Source organism: Squalius cephalus, assembly GCF_949319135.1.
Source record: "Squalius cephalus genome assembly, chromosome: 9".
NCBI classification, from domain to species: Eukaryota; Metazoa; Chordata; class Actinopteri; order Cypriniformes; family Leuciscidae; genus Squalius; species Squalius cephalus.
Window position 1 is genome coordinate 38400136 of NC_137130.1, and position 24307 is coordinate 38424442.

A 24307-nucleotide genomic window follows, 5' to 3' on the forward strand; every position below is an offset into this window, starting at 1 on the left:
ATTCTGTGAAGTGAAGATTCAGGTTTGGGGATTTAAGATGCCAATTTGAGGACATTGGATCCTGTTAAAGAGAGAGTGTGTGTCTGTGTGTGTGTGTGTGTGTGTGTGTGTGTGTGTGTGTGTGTGTGTGTGTGTGTGTGTGTGTGTGTGAGAGAGAGAGAGAGAGAGAGTTTGGGGGATGGTGGTGAGAAAGAGTGTGAGATTTTGAGAATTTGTGTTTATTGGTTTGGTTTATTATTTGATATTGCAAAGGTTTATTTACATGTTTCTTTAAATGTAGCGTATGTATGTATAGTACGTCCCCTTAAAGAAATATTCTGTTATAAATAATGTTACTAAACAGACATCAACTTCAACTCATACTTCGGTTCGTAAAAATAAACAAAAGAGTAAAGTGTTGTGATTTGTTGACGGCGTACAGTAGACTCTCGTCATGAAAGTTATGCATCTCTTTATCTGTCGTCTTGCCGTTCGAGAGGATGTTCTGTCGTGTTTTATGAACTCGTCTTCAACCCAGAACACATCGAGCTCTTGCTGCACACTCTGAAACATGCTGGGTTGTTTCAACCCAAATTTGGGTCAAATATGGACAAACCCAGCCGTTGGGTTACATTTTTAAAGGACTTTTTTAACCCAACGGTTGGGTTTGTCCATATTTGACCCAAATGTGGGTTCAAATCACCCTGCATGTTTTAGAGTGTGTCATTATGAACAGATCCTGGCTCGTTCTGTCTTCTGGCTCTGACGCTGGAGATTTGTCTCTGATTCTGGATGTGATTGGACAGATAGTGATGGTTCATGCCTAAACGCTGGCTAATGGCTCCCAGGGGTCCGGCTCTCAGAGACACCGGGACAGGGGCTGTTTAAAGAGACAGGGCTCTCAGAGACACCGGGACAGGGGCCGTTTAAAGAGACAGGGCTCTCAGAGACACCGGGACAGGGGCCGTTTAAAGAGACAGGGCTCTCAGAGACAACGGTACAGGGGCCGTTTAAAGAGACAGGGCTCTCAGAGACACCGGGACAGGGGCCGTTTAAAGAGACAGGGCTCTCAGAGACACCGGGACAGGGGCCGTTTAAAGAGACAGGGCTCTCAGAGACACCGGGACAGGGGCCGTTTAAAGAGACAGGGCTCTCAGAGACAACGGTACAGGGGCCGTTTAAAGAGACAGGGCTCTCAGAGACACCGGGACAGGGGCCGTTTAAAGAGACAGGGCTCTCAGAGACACCGGGACAGGGGCCGTTTAAAGAGACAGGGCTCTCAGAGACACCGGGACAGGGGCCGTTTAAAGAGACAGGGCTCTCAGAGACACAGGGACAGGGGCCGTTTAAAGAGACAGGGCTCTCAGAGACAACGGTACAGGGGCCGTTTAAAGAGACAGGGCTCTCAGAGACACCGGGACAGGGGCCGTTTAAAGAGACAGGGCTCTCAGAGACACAGGGACAGGGGCCGTTTAAAGAGACAGGGCTCTCAGAGACACAGGGACAGGGGCCGTTTAAAGAGACAGGGCTCTCAGAGACACCGGGACAGGGGCCGTTTAAAGAGACAGGGCTCTCAGAGACATCGGGACAGGGGCCGTTTAAAGAGATAGGGCTCTCAGAGACACCGGGACAGGGGCCGTTTAAAGAGACAGGGCTCTCAGAGACACAGGGACAGGGGCCGTTTAAAGAGACAGGGCTCTCAGAGACAACGGTACAGGGGCCGTTTAAAGAGACAGGGCTCTCAGAGACACCGGGACAGGGGCCGTTTAAAGAGACAGGGCTCTCAGAGACACCGGGACAGGGGCCGTTTAAAGAGACAGGGCTCTCAGAGACACAGGGACAGGGGCCGTTTAAAGAGACAGGGCTCTCAGAGACACAGGGACAGGGGCCGTTTAAAGAGACAGGGCTCTCAGAGACACCGGGACAGGGGCCGTTTAAAGAGACAGGGCTCTCAGAGACACCGGGACAGGGGCCGTTTAAAGAGACAGGGCTCTCAGAGACACCGGGACAGGGGCCGTTTAAAGAGACAGGGCTCTCAGAGACACCGGGACAGGGGCCGTTTAAAGAGACAGGGCTCTCAGAGACACCGGGACAGGGGCCGTTTAAAGAGACAGGGCTCTCAGAAACCTCTGTGACCTGTCGGAAAGATTTCTACCTGAGGGTTTGTGTGTTTGTGCTCGTGTGTGTGTGTGTCACGTCTTTGAAAGCAGCGTGTTCTTGTTGTGGATTAAACACAGCGTAAACATACGATAATTATTCATGAGCAGTGATATGAGATGTTCTTGTATTTGAAGTGTCTTCTTACTCGACTTTTGCTATTTTTTGTGTGTAGAAAATTTGTGTACAATTTCCGCACCTCTGAAAAACATGGTGAAGAAACAATTTTCACTGTAATGTCACGATTAACCCTTTCCCCGCCATTGATGAGATTTCCGTCATTTGCGACCATAGACTGTATAACACTATGGGCGTAGTGTGTGTGACGTCACCCGTAGCGTTTCTGAAGCCCAAAGTGGGCGGAGCCGGCCGTCGCCATCTTGGCCGCGCGTCACTCCCGTATAACCGGAAATGGCCAGCGAGGCGGATTAGCTGAGGTGACGTGATGCTAACAGCAGACAAACGGCTAGCAGTGACATCAGCAGTAATCCACCTGTCACTCAAGTGGCCACGCCCTTAATCATGCAGAACTTTAAGGCTTAATATAATTTAAACAGATGAGTTGTAAAAATATTCACCCCCCTCACAGTCGTCATGAAGGCCAAAATTAGCTATAAAGACCAAAACCACTTTTAGTACTAGGCTGTAAACATGTTTTTTTCTGCTGTAAATTTGGCCATTTTAACATGGAGGTCTATGGGATTGACTCAGCCTGACTCTAGTGGCCAGTCGGTGAATTGCAGATTAAGTCACTTCAGTGTTGTATTCAAGAGAGAGAGACCGGGGAGGTTTCTCAGGACTCAGAGCGCTTGCCTTCCATAGATGAGTTTACACTGTTATACTGCAGGGGGCGCCGTTACACATCTCCTGAAAGAGCACAGCGTCTCTGGATCCAAAAACACAGGCGAAGAAGAAGATAAACCCGAAGGAGCGGGTAGAAGCATTGCTTTCGCACAAGTCACTTATCTAACATGAACATCAGTCATTCAACAGCGTATTAATCAAATCAAATGTTGAACCCATGAAGATGTACAGGACTGAAGCTGTGGGTGATGGACCCGATCGACTCCATCTGTGTTTAGATCATCGTTCTGAATAGTTTTTGACCAAACCGGCAACAATAATTATAGTGTCGAACAGGTTTCCCCAACATTCTCTCTGTCTGACATCGGTCAGGTGTGTTACGGCTGGAATACACTACATCTGAACAGATGTTAAAAAACTAGGAATCATATAATTTTCCGACTTCGTAAATGGTTACAAAGAAAAACTGGACGTCAAAAACGAATCGACTGAGAATCTCACACTACCAGACTTTCAAGTCGTTCGTAAAACCACAAACTCAAGAAAAAGCACGCGCTCAAACATGTTTACTATCCTCCAACTGATGGAATCATAACCTGAAGCTAAACGAATCTTTCATGCACTACGAGATATTCTGTGAAATCCGTCATCTCCGACTGCACAAATCCTGCAGACTGGCTCTGACTTTTGGCACCTCACAAATCAGAGCAAAATTCACGTCTTTAAAGGATTAGTTCACTTTCAAAACATTTTTGCTGATAATTTACACACCTCGATTTCATCCAAGATATCCATGTCTGTCTTTCTTCAGTCGAAAAGAAATTAAGGTTTTTGAGGAAAACATTCCAGGATTTTTCTACACAGAATGGACTTCAATGGCAACCAACTATACCAATGTTCAAAGAAGGTTCAAATGTCCATCTCAATGCAGCTTCACAGTCTTGACACGATCCCAGTCGAGAAATAAGGGTCTTATCTAGCGAAACGATCAGAAATCTTCAGAGTCTCGACACGATCCCAGTCGAGAAATAAGGGTCTTATCTAGTGAAACGATCGGACATTTTCTAAAAAAAAAAAAAAAATATATATATACACTTTTTAACCACAAATGCCCATCTTGTACCATCTCTGAGATGCGCCACGTATTACGTCATCACGTTGGAAAGGTCACGAAAAAAATAATAATAATAAATTAAAACAAAGATGACGATTTTGAAGTTGGAGGAGAAAATGAGATGACATTTTTCGCCCTTCCCTCCTTTCTGAACCGGAGTACACAGACAAATAACTTAGACAGATGACGTGACGCGTGACCTTTCCAACGTGATGACGTAATGCGTGGCGCATCTCAGAGATGGTACACGACGAGCATTTGTGGTTAAAAAGTATCTATACATGTATTATTTTTTTAGAAAATGACCGATCGTTTCGCTAGATAAGACCCTTATTTCTCGACTGGGATCGTGTCGAGACTCTGAAGCTGCACTGAGACGGACATCTGAACCTTCTTTGAGCATTGGTATAGTTGGGTGCCATTGAAGTCCATTAGATGGAGAAAAATCCTGAAATGTGTTCCTCAAAAACCTTCATTTCTTTTCGACTGAATAAAGAAAGACATGGATATCTTGGATGACATCGGGGTGAGTAAATTATCAGCAAATTATTTTTTGAAAGTGAACTAATCCTTTAAGCTTTAAACTTAAATAGGAGAGAGTATTTTAACATCAGAAAGATCGTCTTGAATAGACTGATGCTTCCACATGTGTTTGGCGGCAGTTGTTCTCCCACCACTGGGAATAGGAAGTTATTGTCCTATGACATTAATCTTTCTGCAGTCTGTCAATCTGAAGGATGGGGAGTTTTGTAGCGGCTCAAAACCCCATGTGTCTCCAGGACAAGATGGAGCGGCACCTGTAAATGAGTCTCTCACTGGAATGAGAAATGAGTCCTCGGGACAGAAATCTGGGTCAGTCTCTGACTGGATGCACATAAATACACGTCTGGTGTGCGGTGAACACATAATGGAGATGGAGAGACGAGACTGAGAGGAACGTTTGAAGTAGTGAGTGATGGACAATAGACAGCAGTAACAGTAATGATGATGACGGTGGAAGAGGAAAAGAAAGAGTTGATCGAGGCGTTCTGCAGGGATAATTTAGCCCTGTTTCTAGGCTGGCACACAATCTGTGCCCGCAGGAACTCTGGGAAAGGAATTGGATAATTTAATGATGCTTTGTGCAGAATTCTGCAGATTTCCCCACAGAATTAGCACTGAAATTACAAAAAAAAAAAGGATTTCATCTGGGCCTTTGATTAATTTGAAGTACTGTAGTGTACTTGAAATCTCAAATCTAAAAGCCATACTTTTAGATGATATAATATTAATGAAATTAAAGGCCACTTAAGTGCACTTTCATGACTGTTTCTTAACACACTTAAGTACACTTTTAAAAAGTACACAATAATACATTTCCAATACACAATACACTTAAGCACATACTTCTAAAGTAAATTATATACATAATAAGTGCTGTTTTATGCTAAACTGTACTTCTTTTTCACTAACACAGATACTAATACAGTTGCAGGATTTTTTTTTTCTTCCGTCTTTTTACCTCATTTATACAAACATTCTCTGATCACATGTCATGTGATTAATGTATAATAATTATTTTTCATTGAATATCTTGTTTCACTCACTAATACATCATGTTTTGTGGTTGTGAATGTCATTTCACATAATAATATATATTATTAATAACATCACCAATAATATTCTGTGATGGATCAGTTGGTGCCTCTCCAGTTTATCCTGCAGGTTCATGTTTGAAGTCAGAATCTGCCCAGTTTGGTGTGTGTGTGTGTGTGTGTCCCATCAGCAGCTAATGGCCAGTTCCTCTGGTTTGATGTAAGGGACCTGCACCTGATCCCCATCTGTACCAGCGTCCCCTCATTGACCTTTATCTGAACTACAGCCTCATAGAAAGCTCTTGCTGTGAGGCTGGGCATTAGTCACATCTCCTCATTGTTCCTCTTAGCATCTCTATTGATTAATAAATAAAACAATTTGATAGTAATGGTAGTGGGACAGAGCAGGGTGTGGCCAGTGGCCAGTGATTCTGTGATATTTGTCAGTAGTGTAGCGAAGCCTGAGGAACATCTCGCACAGAAGTCACTTCCAGACCAAGCTGAGTTCATGTGAACTCTAAAATGAGCAAAATCTCCATTGGGAACATTTTCACCGTTACACAAATCTCCTGAATACACAGATTGCTCTTCAAATGACTGGATAATATCGCCAGTGAAATTTCAACAATAGTAAATGTGACCACATCGTAATACTGATATTATAAAAACATACAGTATGTAAAAGGTAATTGGTCAAGTGTCTATGTTTAATGGCCAATCTCACGGCCATATGCCTGGGTGAGTTATCATCTCTATCAGTTAGTAAGAATCATGTGAATACAGGAAATGATGTGGAAACATGAAGTGTTGCGAGCCAGATTGGACCCCACACCAGCTGCTCAAGCTCAACATGCTTTAAATGCCTGCCTGTTTTTTCTGATCTGGATAGATTATCTTGCTGGTTAGTGTCTAATATTGGATAGATATAACAAAAAAAGATTGATATTGAACATAAAATGGCCCGTAATGAATGTTTGATTCTTTACCTTTTTTTATATTTACATTACTTTTGCCATCATCTAGCGCATCTTTAAAATCATTAATAATTTAATAACACTCTCAAAAGGAATTTCTATACTGTACATCATAATGTTGTGATGACTAAATTCACTTGTAGCATTTGATCTTATTTTTTTATTTAGATAAAATATTGTTAAATATTGCGATCATCCATTTATCGGTTATTGGCCGTAACATTAAAAAGAATATTGTCTTATATTATTATATTATTTTTAGTTTTTAGTGTTCTATGTTTAATTTATTTAGACAAAGTAATATATTTTTTTATATCAGACATTTATTGCAAAAAGACTTTTAATATCGGTGCATTTTTAGTATAGACTACATACATACCATGAATAACTACACGTCATTCTGGAATATGCCCACGTTTTAAGGAGTTTGAGTTATGGTTGAGTTTAGTAGTAAGAGGTAAGTAAGATTAGGGGTAACAGTGTAACAACAAATGCTAGTTAAATGCAAGTACTGTACAATCCACTGACATGTAGATATTTAGTGTGTATCGAATGTATAAGGACACATCAGGTACGGCCTGATCTACTATAAAGTGTGACCCTGCGTTCTGTACATGTCCTCCTTGGCCTGGATGAGCGGCGGTGTCCTGTAACAACAGGGAGGCGGCTCAGAGAGTGTGTGTGTTCAGGAGAATAGCTCGTCATTGTGTGTGTGTGTGTGTGTGTTGAACAGATAATGCATGCGTCAGGTCAGCTGCCCGTTCTCTGCTACAGTACGGCATTGTGTCCATGATCCTGGAGACAGTAGAGCTCTCAACTCCTGCTGGTGACTCAGGCCATCCCAACACACACTCAACACACTCAACAGTGTGTGTCTGTCTGATGATCACACCTCTGCTGAAAACCTCGTCTGTGCGCTCGTCCATCTTTCTCGCAGACGAGTCTTGTCTCTAGTGATGCACGATATATCGGCCACCATATCGGTATATATGTTCATTGTTATTGTTGTCGTCATCGACCCGATAAGAACATTTTACCGATATATAGAGCCGATAAATAATGTATCATTTCCTTCAGCTGAGACTCTGTTCACCATGATGGTGTTGAATAGCTTGAAATATGATTGAAATCACTTCAAAAAAGGAAAACACAGTTCAGTGCAACATGTCTGTCATATCGGCTACATTAAATTATAATGAGAACATCATTATAATTGTGTTTGGGACATGGCTTTTAATGATGAGACTTTTCTTTTAGTAATCAGGCTCTCAAAATGATATAAAAATGTGGATTTGGATTTATCGGCCAATATATCGGTTATCGGCTTTCAAATATACAGAATTATCGGTTATCGGTATCGGCCGAATGTCCAGCCTTCGCCGTGGACTCTGCCGGATCTCTACGGGACAGCGCTGGCGGTTGTGAATGCCAGGTTAGACGTGTGGACTGGTGACCCAGCTGTTGGAGTGTTGTGTTTTCCCAGCGCCCCCCTCCTGTGTTTTCCGAGGTTTTCCTCCTCCTCTCCGGGCGGCTGGGAAAGGCTCGAGGAGGGGAATGTGTTTGGGAGTCTCTCTTTTCTTTAGTGGTGTCAGTCAGCGGGGCCGTCCTCCACGCTGAATCAATATGGCTTTTGTTAGAAGAGAAAAAGCTTCTTTAGATGCTGGGATCTCGGAGTGAAGCAGGGTGATGCAGGATAACACGGGAATAAGCATCCCGACACAAGGCTCCAGCGTTCCCAAACTGCACCAGTGTCACGCGTTATTTTTCAGTCCTCACGGCTTTCATTTATCGGTTATCGGATTTAAGATGAAACAATCATAAGCTTATCTGTTTTTTAGTGTTACTTGCACAGCATAACATTTTAATATTAGACATTTATCATTGTTTTATAAGTGTTTATCACTTGATTAATGTTAGTTTTATTGTTAGTTGTTTTATTTTTAATTTAATTAGACAAATCAGCCATTTATCAGTTAACACACACACACACACACACACACACACACACACACACACACACACACACACACACACACACACACACACACACACACAAAAACACATTAACATTTTTTGGTATCGGCCAGAATTTTAATTGCTGATTTCTGACGATCCATGACTTTTCTCACTGTCGTAATACTATAATCTTGATTGGTTGGTTGTTTGGCCTGTATTATGATTATAATGTGTTTGGTGTCAATAACCCCAGCTGATCACTAGCTATAGTAACGGTCAGGCGTCTCATAGAGGCGTCTCTCCTGCGTTTCTCAGTCCGTCTGCCTGAAGAAAGACTCACAGACTCACAGTATTGCTGTTTCCAGCTCTCATCGGTGTGCTTGAAGAGTGTGTGAAGTGTGCCAGCGTGTGGTGTGGTGGCATTACTGATGGGAAAGGTCTCCATTAGTTTACAGCATGTGTCCCGGACAGCCTGTTATTAAGCGTGTGTTTCCGAGGCCAGACTGCCGTCAGCAATATCAGCGGGAGGAAAATCACTCCAACTGTGTCAGTGGACTTGTACTTTAATAAGTATGTATGGAGTAAAAATTCCATAAATCTCAGCTGATTTATTCAACATCTGCTGCATCTGACTTGCGCAGTGCATTAAACGTCATGTTTTTAGGTTTGAAGGTTAGTTTTAGATTAGTACATGCTCTTCTGGAGAATATTCACTACCGTTCAAGAGTTTGGGGTCGCTCAGATTTGACCATGTTTTAATGTGTACTAACTACAGTACAAACAGAAATATTGTGAAATATTATTATAATGTGAAATCGCTGTTTTCTATGTGAATATCTAGTAAAGTGTAATTTATTCCTGTGATCAAAGCTGTATTTTCAGCATCATTACTCCAGTCTTCAGTGTCACATGATCCTTCAGAAATCACTCTAATATGAGGATTTGATGATCAAGAAACAGTTATGATTATTATCAGTGTTGAAAACAGTCGTGTCGCTTCATATTTTGCGGAAACCGTAAAAAGTTTTGTTCAGGTTTCTTTTATTAATAGAAAATTCAAAAGAACTTGGCAATTTTGTCAATTTTGTATCTTTTGAAACCAAGTCTTCACTGCCAGTTTTTATGAATTTAATGTATCCTTGCTGAATAAAAGTATTGATTTAATTCAATAATATGGTTGTAAAGTGTTGTCTTGACTTGATAATCCAGAACAGCGAGGCTCAACGCAGACAAACGATGAAATAAGATTTAATAAAAGCAAGGAACCAACGAGAGATACATACCAGCGCAAACCATTAACACAAGACAAAGAGCATACGAACACTGAGCGTTTACATACACAATATGATGAATAACTATGGCAACGAAGGAAACAGAAACTACACACAGGCAAAAAAAGACAAAGCAATATAAAGAAAGAGTCCTTGAAAACAGATACAGGGATCTGTGAGAATGCGAGTGCATTGATTCCAGATTGTGTAATGTGATGCAGTCATTCATGCAGTGTGACTTAATCTCCAGACTCTTCGGGCCACTGTGTGTGTGTGTGCTGTGTTCTCCATGCTGGTATTCTCATAACTAGCTGAACTTGCCCAGCTTCACTAAAAGGACTGTTCAGGGCTGCGTTTCCCAAAAGCATCGTTGGCCAACTATGGTCGCAAGTTCTGTCGGTATCAGCAGTTCAACGAGTCGGTGTTTCCCCGAAACCATCGTTCCAATGAACATTCGCAAACAGCATCGCAGAGTTGTGTGTGTGTGTAACGACAGCTCTCCACCTGTGCTTAGAAGCAGAGTTTAGTTTACATGACATGTGGACTTAATAAATCCTTATCCTGAGCAAAATAAGCAAGCTGACATTCAGTACAACCTGTGTCTTTAATTTAGAAGACATACAAATGTTATTTACGTCTTTGAGTTTGTCAAGAGAGTTAAAGCACCGTTTTTGAAGAGTGCGCATGTGTGAACGAGCTCTAGTGTAAGAACGAGCCTATGATTGAATCTGGAAATAAAGCAAAATAACTGAGAAAAATGAGAAATAGTCCTCAGATGCCATGTCTGTAATTTATATTAAAACATCTAGTGTTGATTTATTAAAGAAGTTATTACTCCACCACGTGTGTGACGTCATAAACCAACGTGGTTGAACGACTACTTTGCCACAACTTTGGGAAACAGTCGTGACTAGCTAGTTGATTTCTTCAACGATGCATCGTACTGTGATAGTGAAGCAGCGAGTTACGTCGTTGTTCGGGAAACACACCCCTGATTGACTAGCGTCAGCAGGTCCACCAGTACTAACCAGTACTAACCAGTATAAATCTGCCACTGCAAAAACGTGTTGTTTTGTAATATAAATCCGGCACACTACTCAAGTTTGCACTACTCAAGCACATTACTCAAATATTACAGTCTTTATTTGATGATGCCACATCACTGAATCAACCTGACTATAGTTATTTGCAAAAACAAAAGTAAGGGTTTGATTAGGTCAGTATCTCCTTAAGGTGGACATTCATGCAGGGTTGTTTTGATAAATGAAGATTTTTCTTCAGCAAAAGGAAAGTTAGGAGTGAACACTGAAGGCCTCAGTGATGTGTGTGTGTTTATACCGGGGATTGTTGTGTGTTTGTGGCGGATCGGAGGACTTTCTCGGTGCCCTGCTGTGCCAGGACAGTGGGCTGACTCTGAGCAATGTGATGCCAGCTTTACAAACACAGAATACATGATTCATCACAATCCCTTTGTCTCTCTCTCTCTCTCTCTCTATAGGTGACATCACACAGAAAGGCTATGAAAAGAAAAGAGGGAAATTATTGGCGCCCTACATACCCCAGATACAAGGTAAACAGCTCGCTCTCATCAACTGTATTGCACAGCCACTGTTTAATGAAGTGTTGTCGTTCACGGTGCGTGTCTAGGTTATAAAATCCTCGCTTGTGTCACCTCTTCGACCTCTGCGAGAGCTCTGAGTCTGACTGCGGTCTGGATGATCTGAAATACATCAATGGTTTCAGTTCTGTCAAGGATACTCTGAGCTAATGGAAACAGTGTGTGTGTCTCGATGGGGAAGAGGAGCGATCCACACTATAAAACTAAAAACTAAGTGCAGGGTTCAAACCGCCTCAAACTCTCAATTATGCGGTGTGTGTCATTGTTGTTTGGTTTAGGGAGGCTAGCAACTGCCCATATATCCAGGCATGATATCTCTTTCCATTCGCTGAATATAGACTTGATAATTATTGATGGATCCTTGCTCTTTCACCTCTAACATGTAAGAAGTTCTTCCTTTTGGACTTCTTTTATTCATGTCTTTTATTTAAAACAGCCAAGTAAACATGGGATAGTTCACCCAAAAAATGAAAATTATTTCATTATTTTAGATCATGACAGCTCTCTAAATAGCATGTTATTGAATATGGCAGTGTTAATGTATTAGGTTTTGGTGGGCTTTATCTGCTACACTGCTGCTGCTGTTGATTATTTCTGCTGCTAATCAAGTATGGACTTGCTACTGCTAGTAGATCCATAGACACTCTGCTGTGAGCATGAAAGATCTGCTGATGCTGCATAAACAGACACACATGAGTCCTGTAGCAGATCGAGGCAGGTGGAGCTGGGGAGGTGGAGGGGTTCAGAGGAGCTCTGATTGGCTGCATCTGAAATTGCATACTTCACTACTATACAGTAGGCAAAAAACAGTATGTGACAAAAAAAAGTCATAGTACTAAAAGAGTAGACAAAGAGTCCCCGGATGACCTACTACTTCCAGCGAGAGTCTGAAGTATGGCTGAATGATATTCTGTTTTAACATCGACATCGCGATGTGCGAATGAGCGATAGTCACATCGCCGGAACATGCGATGTGAAGGGTAGTTGCACCCATGGTGTATTGAGAACGGTAGCACCAGGGTAGCACACAGTAAACACGAGTTTGTTGTATGGCTTTTTGCTGGGGTGACTTGCACGTTCCGCGTGCTTGCACAGTGATTGGTTAGCTGTGCCGCAGCTCACCGCTCACAGCCAACATTCACTGGCATCCTATAGCTAAAAATGGGTGACGAAGAGGATCCGCCGCAAAAAAAAAAAAAAAAAAAAAAAAATTATTTCTTTCCAAAAGAAAGTCAAAATCATCTATTTGGGACTATTTCGTCTACAAAAAGGAGGATGTTGACCAAAAAGAGGTACTTTGCTGGAGTGTTATAAAGTTGTGGATGGTTGTCTTTTTTAAAAAGTATTTTATTTTTCGTGTTCGCATTTATGAGGAAAAAACAATGTTACGTGACAGTTCTCCATTACGGACGCGACCGTTAGGAAAGCGGCACTAAAAGACTGCTTTAAAACTTTCACAGAGACCTCAAACAGAAAGCACAAAGCCTTTCTTTAAAGCGAATTTCGTTTTGTATTAATTGTATCTTAATTTTAATCAGTGTTTCATTATCCAATTTCCTGGATTTAATAAATAAAAAGTAAATATAGCAGACATAATCACGACACGGAGGCGCCAGCGCCTGAATCCATGAACCGAAACTCAGCGTATAAGGTAGCCTACTCGCCTCACACACCTAAAAAAATATATATAAATATATCTATTATCTACAGAAATCTCTACTTTTAAACAGAACCATTCAAAACAAAATAAAACTATGTAATCCGTATGAAAAGTGCATTTCTCTCCCACGCGATCACTACTGCGAAGATGAAGATCGTCAACTTCATCTTTACAGAAAACACTTGTTTATTAATAAACATTTAAAATGTCTCATTGTAATATTTTACATATTCATAATCATTACTTTTGCTGGTTTTTTGTGACAGCTTTTAAGTGCCGTTTACATGAACGCGTCACTGCATCAGCACCGAAAACATAGAGACACAGAGAGAGAGAGAGAGAGAATAAGATTTTTTGACAGAAATATTTTTTTCGAATTCTGACAGAAATATGTTCTAATTTTGGAATAAAATATTAAGTGGCCTTTTTGTCACTTGTAATGAAGCTTGCTTAGTGAAATTACTAATATCATGGAATGGTAGGCTAATTATTGACTTTAGCCTGGATTGATGGCTCGCAATATCGCAATATATATCGTTGGGAAAAAAATATCGCAATGTAATATTTTTTCCAATATCGTGCAGCCCTAGTCTGAAGTGTGCATATGATGGACACTTTACTATCCCATGAGGCCAATCAGGTCGTGTCATGCAGTGATGATGTGATTGCTTGCAGATTGCATGTCAAGGTCTGCGTTTCATGATTTAACTAGATATTTATGTCATTACAAACTCATATGATTTTCTTTCTTCTGTGTAACTCAAAAAGAGGGTATTTAGCAGAATGCTCGCACTGCTTGCTTCGATAAAAAGAAAGTGAATTTGGGGACAGGAGCTGTTGAGATAGAAAAAATCACCTTAAAAGTTTCATAAAAATTGTCTATTGGACTTCTGCGCTGTTTTCCAAGAATACTGCAGTCACATAATAGCTCTGTGTGAGGAACAGACTGAAATATTTATTGTTATTCACAGAAAAACTTCCTATACGACATTGCTCTAAAACCTCATTCATGTTTTTCACCTAACATTATCGTGGCTTGATGTATCTTGACTGTCACAGATAAGGCAGGGCAACACACACTCAATGTAACCGGACCGAACACTGAAGAACTGTGAGGGAAGAACTTAGTGACTCAAACAAGATAATTAATGACGTGCACCTGAACAGAATGAACAAATAACAGTAACCATAGAAACAGGAGTGGCGGGAAAATCAAACAAAGGAACACATGATGTGAATGAAAACAAACTAAAAGTCCATAACTAAGACAAACTGAACAACGGTGACATTGACGTGCCACATTTGAATAAAAAATAAATAAAAAAACATATCAAATGATTTGAGGGTGAATTAATCAGGACTTGAACAAGAATAAAAAATAAATAAAAAAAAACTGCTCACAATTGTCTTTTCTCTACACTGATGTTGCAGGAAACAGTGTTCATTTAGTAATATGTTGTACATTTTTCATTTAGTTTTCATTTTAGTGTGAGTTTTAGCCATTTCAGACAATATTTCTAACTTTTGGTTATGTTTAATTTTTCATTTAACATTTAGGCCTATACTTTATTTTATATTAGCTTTATTTCAATTTCCAAAAAGAGATGTTTAATCGTTATATTTGTGCAGTAGTTAACAGTAATGGCACTGTTGGGAAAAGCCGACGGACCTGGACATCCGTGGAGAGGTCACAGGTCGTCTCCCCGTTCCAGATCAACGGCGTCTGTTTTGGTGATTCAGTTCACACGCGACGGTCAATATTTCGACTGCTCATGTCTTTCTGAACAACCCCCTCACTGCATGCTCAATCTGTATTCCTTGTGTAGGTTTAATTATAGAATGGCCCTGAATACGTATTTTATGATCGCTGCGGTGGCTTGTGGAAAAGTGAACGTCTGTCTGGGCCCTCACTCTATATTTTTGGTTTGGCTTTGAAACGGAGAATCAGGACTTGATTTTAAATCAGCGTTGCAGCAGAGATGGCTCTCGGCGAGGGCTTTGTCTTTGTCGTTTCCTCCACACTTCCTCCCATGATGCTCTCTGTGCTCTGCGGGTCGAGTAAAGGAAGTACACTTTAGCATACTTTAGAAAAGATCACTTATTGCAGGAATAATATACATGTACTTTAAAAGAATATACTTGAATGAATGTAATGTTTGCAGACACTTAATTGCATGTTCATTGAAATTAAATAAAAATAGACATGCATAAATCCCAAAGCAGATCTAGGCAGGTGGAGCTGGGGGAGGTGGAGGGGTTCAGAGGATGAAGATATGTGTAATTACACATTTATAAAGATGAAGTTGCAATTTAGTACATTTTAAAACTTTTAAATGTAATATCGAATAACAAACTACAGTTAAAGTTCAACCCAATCGAGTCGACGCATCAAAATAAGTGTAGCCTACTTCTTTAAAGCATGACAGAGGATTTTTAAGACATAATGATTAAAAGCATAATGATAAAACATAAATACAAGTGCAGTCCTTTAAGTGCGCTTAAGAGGTCTTTATTTCATCAATATTATCTGCAAGTGCTGCATTTTAAAATATATAAGATTTGAAATACTCTACAAGTGCACATTCAATACCAGTAAGTGCACTGCTTTTCACGAGGGATGTCAAAGAACATCATTAAAGATTTCACATTGTGCATGAGTGTTTGAATCTGTGTGGTCATGTCCACAGCTGATGTCCTCTAACTCAGAACAAAAAGGAAAAGTGCACACAGTTTCTGCTGGAGATTCTCCCGTTCGCCAGTGTTGCACTCGGCCACTAGAGCTGAACAAATCTAAGCAGCGAAATCTCAAATCTACCTGTTTATGTCACCAATTAAAGCTCATTACCATCAAAACTCCTAATGAGAGCTCAGTCATGAAGGCTGGCACATCTCCTAAACATCTTCTAATTGTTGCATCTTCTGAAACATTCCTCCAGATCTGACCGGTAACAATCGTCTGGAAGCTGGAATGTGATTGGTTGGTTATCAGCCAACCGCTGAGGGACATTTACTCGCTTAGCAACTGGACTTGTAGCATTTACTGCTGAGTTATCTTTGCACATAGTTGGGCTTTTGTGAAGCTGTTGAGATTACACACATTCAGTGTGTGTGTGTGTGTGTGTTAGCTCTTGTGAACCAGCAGTCCCTCACTTCTTTTGATGTTGCACACTGTGTCTTATTGTCCTCATACAACTTTAGCCGTGAGTAAGCTTTTGTTGAGTTAAGCAGGATTGGAGGTTTCCCAGAACCAGAGCCATGCATGTCCAGTCCAGCCCTCACAGGACCTGAGTGAGACAGCAGCAGTGTTATAATGCGGAGACTGTGCAATTATTGAGAAGACCTGAAGCGGTTATGATGGACTTAATAACAGAGGAAACAAGAGATGTTTTAATAAGACAGAGTTGAAGGAATAATAATCATGTTTGCAGTTTAAAGTCAATGGGGAACATAGCAACCCAGAGGGTTTACTTTGTGTTAAATATAACAAAAATAAACACTTATATTGAATCTTCCATTCGCAAATATGTGGCATTTGATCTGTACATTTGTCTAAATTGTCATTGAGTGTTGTTCAAGATAGAAGTGAATACACTACCATTCAAAAGTTTAGGGGAATGTCATGTTTTTCAATGTTTTTCAACATATTTTCTGTGATAATCAGCAGCAAGTCTCAATAATAACAGCAGGATTAACAAATAATGTAGTGCAGAATATTCTCCTCATCCTAAACTAGTCATACAGTGTGCGACGCGTGTGTTGATGTGTCCTCGTGTGCTTTGGTGAAGTAAGTGAGCTTCCCAGAGCTCAGTGTGGTTGTGTGGGATATGAGATGTATGATAATGAATGCTCCTCCATGTTCCCGGGGTCAAGAGGTCAGTATGAGCTGGTTGCTAGGCAAACGGTTTGGGAGGAGGTAAACAATCCTGTGTCAGTTGCTTTGACTTTCCAAGAAAAAAGAAAAAAAGAAACGAGTTTAACACAAAGGTAAAAGGTCACTAGTTGTCTTAACCTGTGATAGATGTTCCACCATGTCAAAGTTTCACAGAGAATAGATAGTTTGGTTTTATTTAGATCCTATGACAAAAGCAGGACTATGTGTTTTAAATGCAGTTAGTCGTGGATGTCCTTCATCTCTCCCTGTGTTTGTGACATCGCTTGACATCAAAAGAATCACATGCGTAGAGTAAGTTTTGTGAAAGTGTGCATAAGATTGCAAGCGTAAATGAAATTTGCATGTGCAAGGGACGATTTGTAAAGGTGTAAAAAAAATATTTGCAGCATTTAACTGTTATTCGTAAGTGTAATTCATGTATAGTGAAACTGCAGCTTCATGCTAACGCTAAATAAATAGGATCTGTATTCTTCTGACTTCCATTTTTCCGCGTTTACACTTGCACAAATGCGGCCAAAAGTATGGCAGGCAGTGGTGGAATGTAACAAAGTAAAAATACTTCGTTACTTTACTTAAGTACATTTTTCACGTATCTGTACTTTACTTAAGTAGAATCAATAGTGCATACTTTTGACTTTTACTTTGTTACTTTTTGCAGCAATTATTATACTTTCTACTCTACTACATTTCTACAACGTTTCGTTACATTTTCGTTACATTTTCTGATCAGTTTTTCCCCTTGCCAAAACAGGGATTGAAAAAAATCTCCATGTTTTCGGTGCTGACGCGTTCATGTAACATGTAACTGTGGCGCTGCCAATAAAGCACCTAAAAGCTGTCACAAAGAACCGGCAAAAGTAATGATTATGAATATGTAAAGTATAACAAGGAGACATTTTAATTGATGCTGACGCGCGATCTTTGCAGTGAACGCGCCAGAGAGAAATGCACATTTCATACGGATTACATGCAGAGAACAGTCTGCTTTCTTTCGTTTTGAATTGTTCTGTTTAAAAGTACACATTTCAAGCTTTCTATATATACTTGTGAGGCAAGTATAGACCTGAGTTTCGGTTCATGAGTTTCACCAGTTCACGCGCCCGCGCCTCCGTGTCCTGATCTATTTTCTGCTATATTTACTTATTTATTAAATCCAGGCAATTGGTTGATGAAACATTTATTAAAATTAAGATACAATTAATACGAAACGAAATTCACTTTAAAGAAGGGTTTTTGAGGTCTCTGTGAACGTTTTAAAGCAGTATTTTAGTGCCGCTTTCAGAGCGCTCATGTCCGTAACATTGTTTTTTCCTCATAAATGTGAACACAAAAAATAAAATGAATATTTTATGTTCTGTGGAGAGCCAACCCTTCTTCATCCGGTGGGTATATTACTTTTGGTTTGCGCAGTGAAATTAACAGAATTACTAAAAAATATTTTGCCTCCTAAAAGTTAAAGATTTTTTTTGTGTCACGTCCGTTACGGATTTATATTTCCCTCATATTAAATATAAAACGCATGTGTCTGTAGACTAGTATTTTTCTAATGTCTGGACTTCTTTATTAAGGGAGTATGGATATATAAACACTTTCAATTGGTATTTGAGAATTTACATTTCAAGTTTTTACTGCAATTGTCACGTCCATAACGCTGGGATTGCCCAATTTTAAAGAATTTATCCAGGTCTACGTATTGTATAATGTTAACTTCAAATAAGGGGTGTGTCGCGATTCTGCCTTCTCACACTCGCACCGCAACACAGGTTTGTGGATCCGAGTGTCGCGATTTCGGTTTCATATTGCATATTGTTACAGCCCTAATTATTAGAATATAGACATTAAGAGAATAAACTGTTATGAAAGTACTTTTACTTTTAATACTTAAAGTAAATTTAAAATCAGGTACTTTTTACTTTTTACTTAAGTAAGGTTTTCATTGTGGTACTTTTACTTTTACTAAAGTAAATATGTCTCTGGTTATTTGTACTTTTACTAAAGTACTGAGATTCAGTACTTCCTCCACCACTGTGAACAGCAATTTGCAAGTGAAAACAACAGAGTCAGGAACTGCAAAACAGATTGATCATGTAAAATCAACCTTTGTGTAAAACAATAAACTGTTGCAAATGTCTAAATGTCTTGTTGTGTACATGAGGCAAAGAAGTTCCCGAAATAACCTGATTTGTACAGTTGCATCTTTCTTTTACCTGCGCTTCAGTTAAGCACGAGACTCTCACTCACTGAGTTTTGCAAGTGTGAAGAGGAGGGCGGGTCCACCTTCGTCATGTAGCCAATCAGATGAGCTTCTCGATGACTCTAGGTTTACTCTTATCTGATTGGTTCAATAAACACGCCAGTCTCCAGAACACATCTTTATCTTCATTTGGCTCAGCATCGTTCTCGTTGCCGAAATGGTACTTTTAATGCACACTTTTACTTTAATTGTTTAATAAGCTGTGCACCATTAGGCTTAATACTGAATCTGTGAGCGTTCACTGGACTCTCTCTGGTGTGATGGAGGTCACAGTCCTCTCTGAGTTCTGGTTTCTGCTGCAGTGCTGGCTCTTATGTAAGCAGCGCTGTGTGAATCATCAGCCTTAACCTTCCTCAAGGTGAAGCTTTTCCAAACTCACAGAAATAACACTGACATTGAGCTCAGATTCAACATTCAATCAGAAGGTTTAAATGAAGAGGTGAAGCATCATCACTTATTCTCACTGTGAGTGTGTCCTCTGCAGGCTTTGGTTATTACTGTACATGTGAGATATTCGCAGTCCCCGATGTGTACGACTTTCTGTCTTCAGATAAAGATTATAAAAATATGTACATATACACGTACATGCGGGAATGATGTGTGGGTGAGTGATAGATGAGAGAGTTCTCAGTTTTGTTTCTTTCATTATTAAAATAATGACAAAAAACTTAACTAAGGTCAGGTTCAGGGTTAGTACCTTGTTTTTACCCATTCATTGTAATAACTGTAATAAGCACATAGTATGTACATGCGGAAAAGGACTGTAAAATAAAGTGCTACCAAAAGTTTAATGAATATAAATGATATAAATATACCAGTCTTTCTGCAGTTCAGATCGGTTCGGTACATGTGTAGACAACTATCATCATATCATTATTACTAACAGGAATTACTACTCCTAACATTCACTGCCTAAATAAATAAATAAAGTTATTGCTTTCGTTGTTTTTGATCAATGTAAACTTACCATGCAGTGAAATTTCACAATTCTCGATTCCAATTTACGATCACAGCAAAAACGTAATACTATCCTAACTAATATAATGTTCAAACAGTGAACAGTCAATTATAAAATAAGAACAAATAATCACATTTCAAGCAACAGCATAAATAAATAAATACAAGAGATTACAAAGTTCTAAAATCATATAAACAGCGCTTGTGAAAGCTGTATAACTATACAAAGTAAATACTTACTACATTTTCTTCTGTTGTTTGATTAACATGATTGAAACAGACGGTAAGTCACTTTAAGACTGAATGGTTTCAAGCTTCAGGTTATAGTTTATAGAGGCTGAGACAACAGACCGCCCCCTGAAATGGGTCTTGAAACACCCCTGTACATTATAAATAAATGATGTACAATTGTTAAATTATTTATTCATTTATATGCCAGTTTGAAGTAATTCATATTGGTGAGAAGTTCTCAATGGTAAGCCTCAGCTGAAACTCTAGTCTGGTAAATGTAATGTAAGATCTGTGTGTCTGTCGTGTTTGATGGAGTACTCTGGTATTTCTGCACTGATCACCACGAGAGCTCAGATGTGGTGTAGAGGACCATTGATCTCAAGGTGTTGTGTTTCCCGGACAGCAGAGAAGTCTGAAGTCGCGAGAGGATTTATGTTGCCATCTAAATGTGCTGAAACTGAGTAGTGTCACTTATTACAAGAAACCCTAAGATTATTTACTTGTGTCTGTTTCTGTGGGCCCGATAGGTGGAACAGGATTCACTGCACGGTTTAGGGACCTTTATTCTGTAATGCTGGATTTGTAGATTCTTGATGTACCGTGATTTCTCCCGCACTGTCTTTCTGCATTCCCTTTACGTCACAGTTAGCTTGCTCATGGGTGAGATGTCAAGCGTGGAAAGTGAAGTAATGCCTGTGTGTGTGTGAGATGATAACGCTGTGGTCTCTGTTGTGTGCAGGTGTAGACCCGTCTCTGCAGATAGATCATAGGATCCACACGTCGGCACAGGTGGCTCCTCCGGGCTCCAAACAGAACAAGCCCCGGGTGGCGAACTCACGGGATGAGCGCTTCAGATCAGGCACGGGCATTCCTCTGCTAAACCAGCACCACAGACACTCAGATAGTGATGCTTGCAGAAGAGAAGTGCACTTTATCATGCTTATATAGAAGAGTACTTCAAAAATAATGCATAATCAGTAGTAATATGGAAAATAATATACTTTTAAGAATATTCTTACGTACGTGTGAATGTAATGTTTTCTTACACTTAGTTGCATGATACATTTCATTTAAATGAAATTGAATTCTAGTTTAAATTTATATTAAATTGAACTTTAGAGTGTTTTTGACCCACTTTAGTAGAGTACATCTTTATATGTAATTTAATAATTCTGTTGTCTTTGAAATATGGTTTAAGTTAATGCTGAATGTACTGACAAGCATTTATGATAAACTAACATTTCTATTTAAACTTGTTTGTCATGAATTTAAATGTATTTGTAATTACACATTTATAATGATGAAGCTGTAGTTTAGTACATTTATAAGATATTATCTTTAAATGTAATGTTGAATAACACACTACAGTTAAAATGATTATCCAGTGCTTTATATGTGCTTTAGTATGTTAGTCAGCACATCAAAATAAGTGAACGTCTTTAAAGCACGACAAAAGACGATTAAAACACGATTTAGAAGTAAAACTTTTCATTTAACACTATTATGAAGAGAGTGCACTTAAGTGTGTTAAGAAATATAGTCATGAAAGTGTCTGTCTTTAAATGCTCTCGCTGTAAGTGGCCTCTTAATTCATTAATATTATCTGACTGCAAGTATAGTTTTTTTAAATATACTTTTATGATTTGAAGTACACTATAAGTAAACATTCAATACAGCTAAGTGCACTTCTTTTTCACAAGGTTCAGTATCACTATTGCATGTTTCATTATTACTGATGAACTTTTGCATGTAAATTAATATAAATGATTCATCAAATCATGTGACTTAAGCAAGCAGAGGTGTATTTGTACTTTTCCAAGAGATCGACCTTACATTGTTCCCTTGTTTCGAAACAAAAGGCTAAGAACATCAAAGCAATATAATATAATATAATATAATATAATATAATATAATATAATATAATATAATATAATATAATATAATATAATATAATATACACTGTAATATTATTCAGGTACCCTGGCGAGAAGGTTATAATGTAAGTATTAGTTTACTTTATGATTATTATTACCGAATGGTTGTCTATGGTAGCCCTATGAACCATGGGGAAATGGTGAAAATTGGCACACTTGTAGTGATGGTAATGAATATTAATCTGACCAAATTTGGGGTTGTTACGATGTCACCCTGTTTTGGACTCAGTTGCACTAGTTTGTCGGCATAGTCACTAATTTGATTCGTCATCACTGCTGTGTTATCGTTAATCACCTCATTTGTCTGTGTATTTAAGTCCTGTGTTTTCAGTTCACCCCTGTCCGGTCTCGTTTACGTATGGTTGTGTTTGCTTGCTGTTCTTCATGTGGATTTTCCCTGTGGATATTATTAAATACTGTTTGAACCTTTATCTTCATCTTCGTGCCTTTATGTGCAGCACAACCGTGACAGAAGACCGGACCAAAAAGTGATATAGACTGCGGCGTGTTTTTGTTTTGTTTTGTATCAGTGTTTTTTTTTTTTTAGTTATTTCTTCCCCATTATCATGGACTCTCCCTCGTTCCTGTTAATCTGCCTTGAGCAGGGAAATCGCTCCCTCGAGGCACATGTGACAGAATTCCTTGCACATCAGTCGAGCTTCCCGGACAACTGCCTTTGTTCCTTCCTCTACATTGGACCCGACGCATTGACAAAGGCACAGTTGTCCAGGGAGGGACCTCGAGGGAGCTTCGCCGCATATGTGGTGTGGGTGCTGGCATTTTGTGGATTGTCTTTTACTGTCGGCTTTGATGACGACGACACCAACCCCATTCCTAATCCAGTCTCCACAGCCAGGAGCCTCCAGACAGAGCAGGAGCCAGCAGTGAGTTTGAAGCTGAGCGAAACATGGCTGTGGAGCCGGAGAACAGCAAGCCTGACCAGGTGTGCGAGCCGGCTGCATCAGTTCGTGATGAGTGTGAGGGCGTAGTAAGGAGCCCCGCACACCTTCCCACCACTGATTTTGGAGAGGAAGAACCCCTACCCCTTTAATACCTCCCGAGACTGTCTGCTTTATTTTGGATGAGCTTGTTCCGCCTCCTCACCAGACTTTTTACCAGAATTGTTTGTTTTCCGCCAATCCCTCTGTTCATCATCAGTCCCTTCTCCAGCCCTCAGCCACGTCTGCTACCCAACCCTCACTGTCTCCCATCAGTTCCTCGTCGGCCTCCTCTCAGTGGCGTGGCTACACCTGGGTGTGAGCCAGCTTCTCCTGGGCGCGGAGATCCCGTGGCTCCGTCCCTGGACTCAGGTCCCATTGTTCCATCTCGGCCCATCGTCCTGACTTTGATCCTTCCACCCTCGACTCCAACAGCGACCATCGAGCATTCGGCTCCACTGGACTCCCTTGGACCCTCGGCTCCGCCTGGCTCAGACATCGCTCAAGCTACGCCTCAGCCCTCAGTCGTTCCAGCTCCACCTCAGCCCTATGGTACCCTATTTCCATCTCGGTGGGGTCATTGCTGCAGCTCTGTCGTGGACTCGGAGACCGTCAGCATCACTCCGCTCTTTCGGCTCTCTGTCTGCACCTAGGGATCCACCTCCATCAGCTCCATTACCTCCACTCGTCCCTGGGGTGGCATGGAGACCTTCACCCCCTTGGCTCCTCCCTCCAGCAATGCCACCGTGGGATGCCGTCCTGGCTGTGGCCTTGAGCACCATCAGGCCATCCCTGCTCAAGGCCACCCCCTGGACGACTCCACCATCTTCACCTCCCTGGTCTTCTCTGCCTGTCTGTCTACCTGTTCCTCTTACCAGCCCTTCTTCTGTTCCTCGTCCACCTCCCTCCTTCCCTCACGTCTTCAACAGCGCGAGGTCGCTCCTTCTGGGAGAGGGCGTTATGTCACGATGTCACCCTGTTTTGGACTCAGTTG

The 24307-nt window shown here is 40.5% G+C and overlaps 1 protein-coding gene across 7 annotated transcripts in view; it reads left to right on the plus strand.

Annotated features, from left to right (window-relative positions):
- Positions 1 to 24307, plus strand: part of dip2a (disco-interacting protein 2 homolog A) — a 185138-nt gene that overhangs the window by 87039 nt on the left and 73792 nt on the right. For 5 of the 7 annotated variants that reach the window (XM_079880628.1, XM_079880629.1, XM_079880631.1 and 2 more), the window contains exons 2-3: positions 11328 to 11399; positions 21181 to 21300. In XM_079880628.1, the coding sequence (XP_079736754.1) occupies positions 11328 to 11399; positions 21181 to 21300 (192 nt within the window). The remainder of the gene's footprint in view (positions 1 to 11327; positions 11400 to 21180; positions 21301 to 24307) is intronic. The other 2 variants (XM_079880630.1, XM_079880634.1) reach the window with 1 other exon arrangement.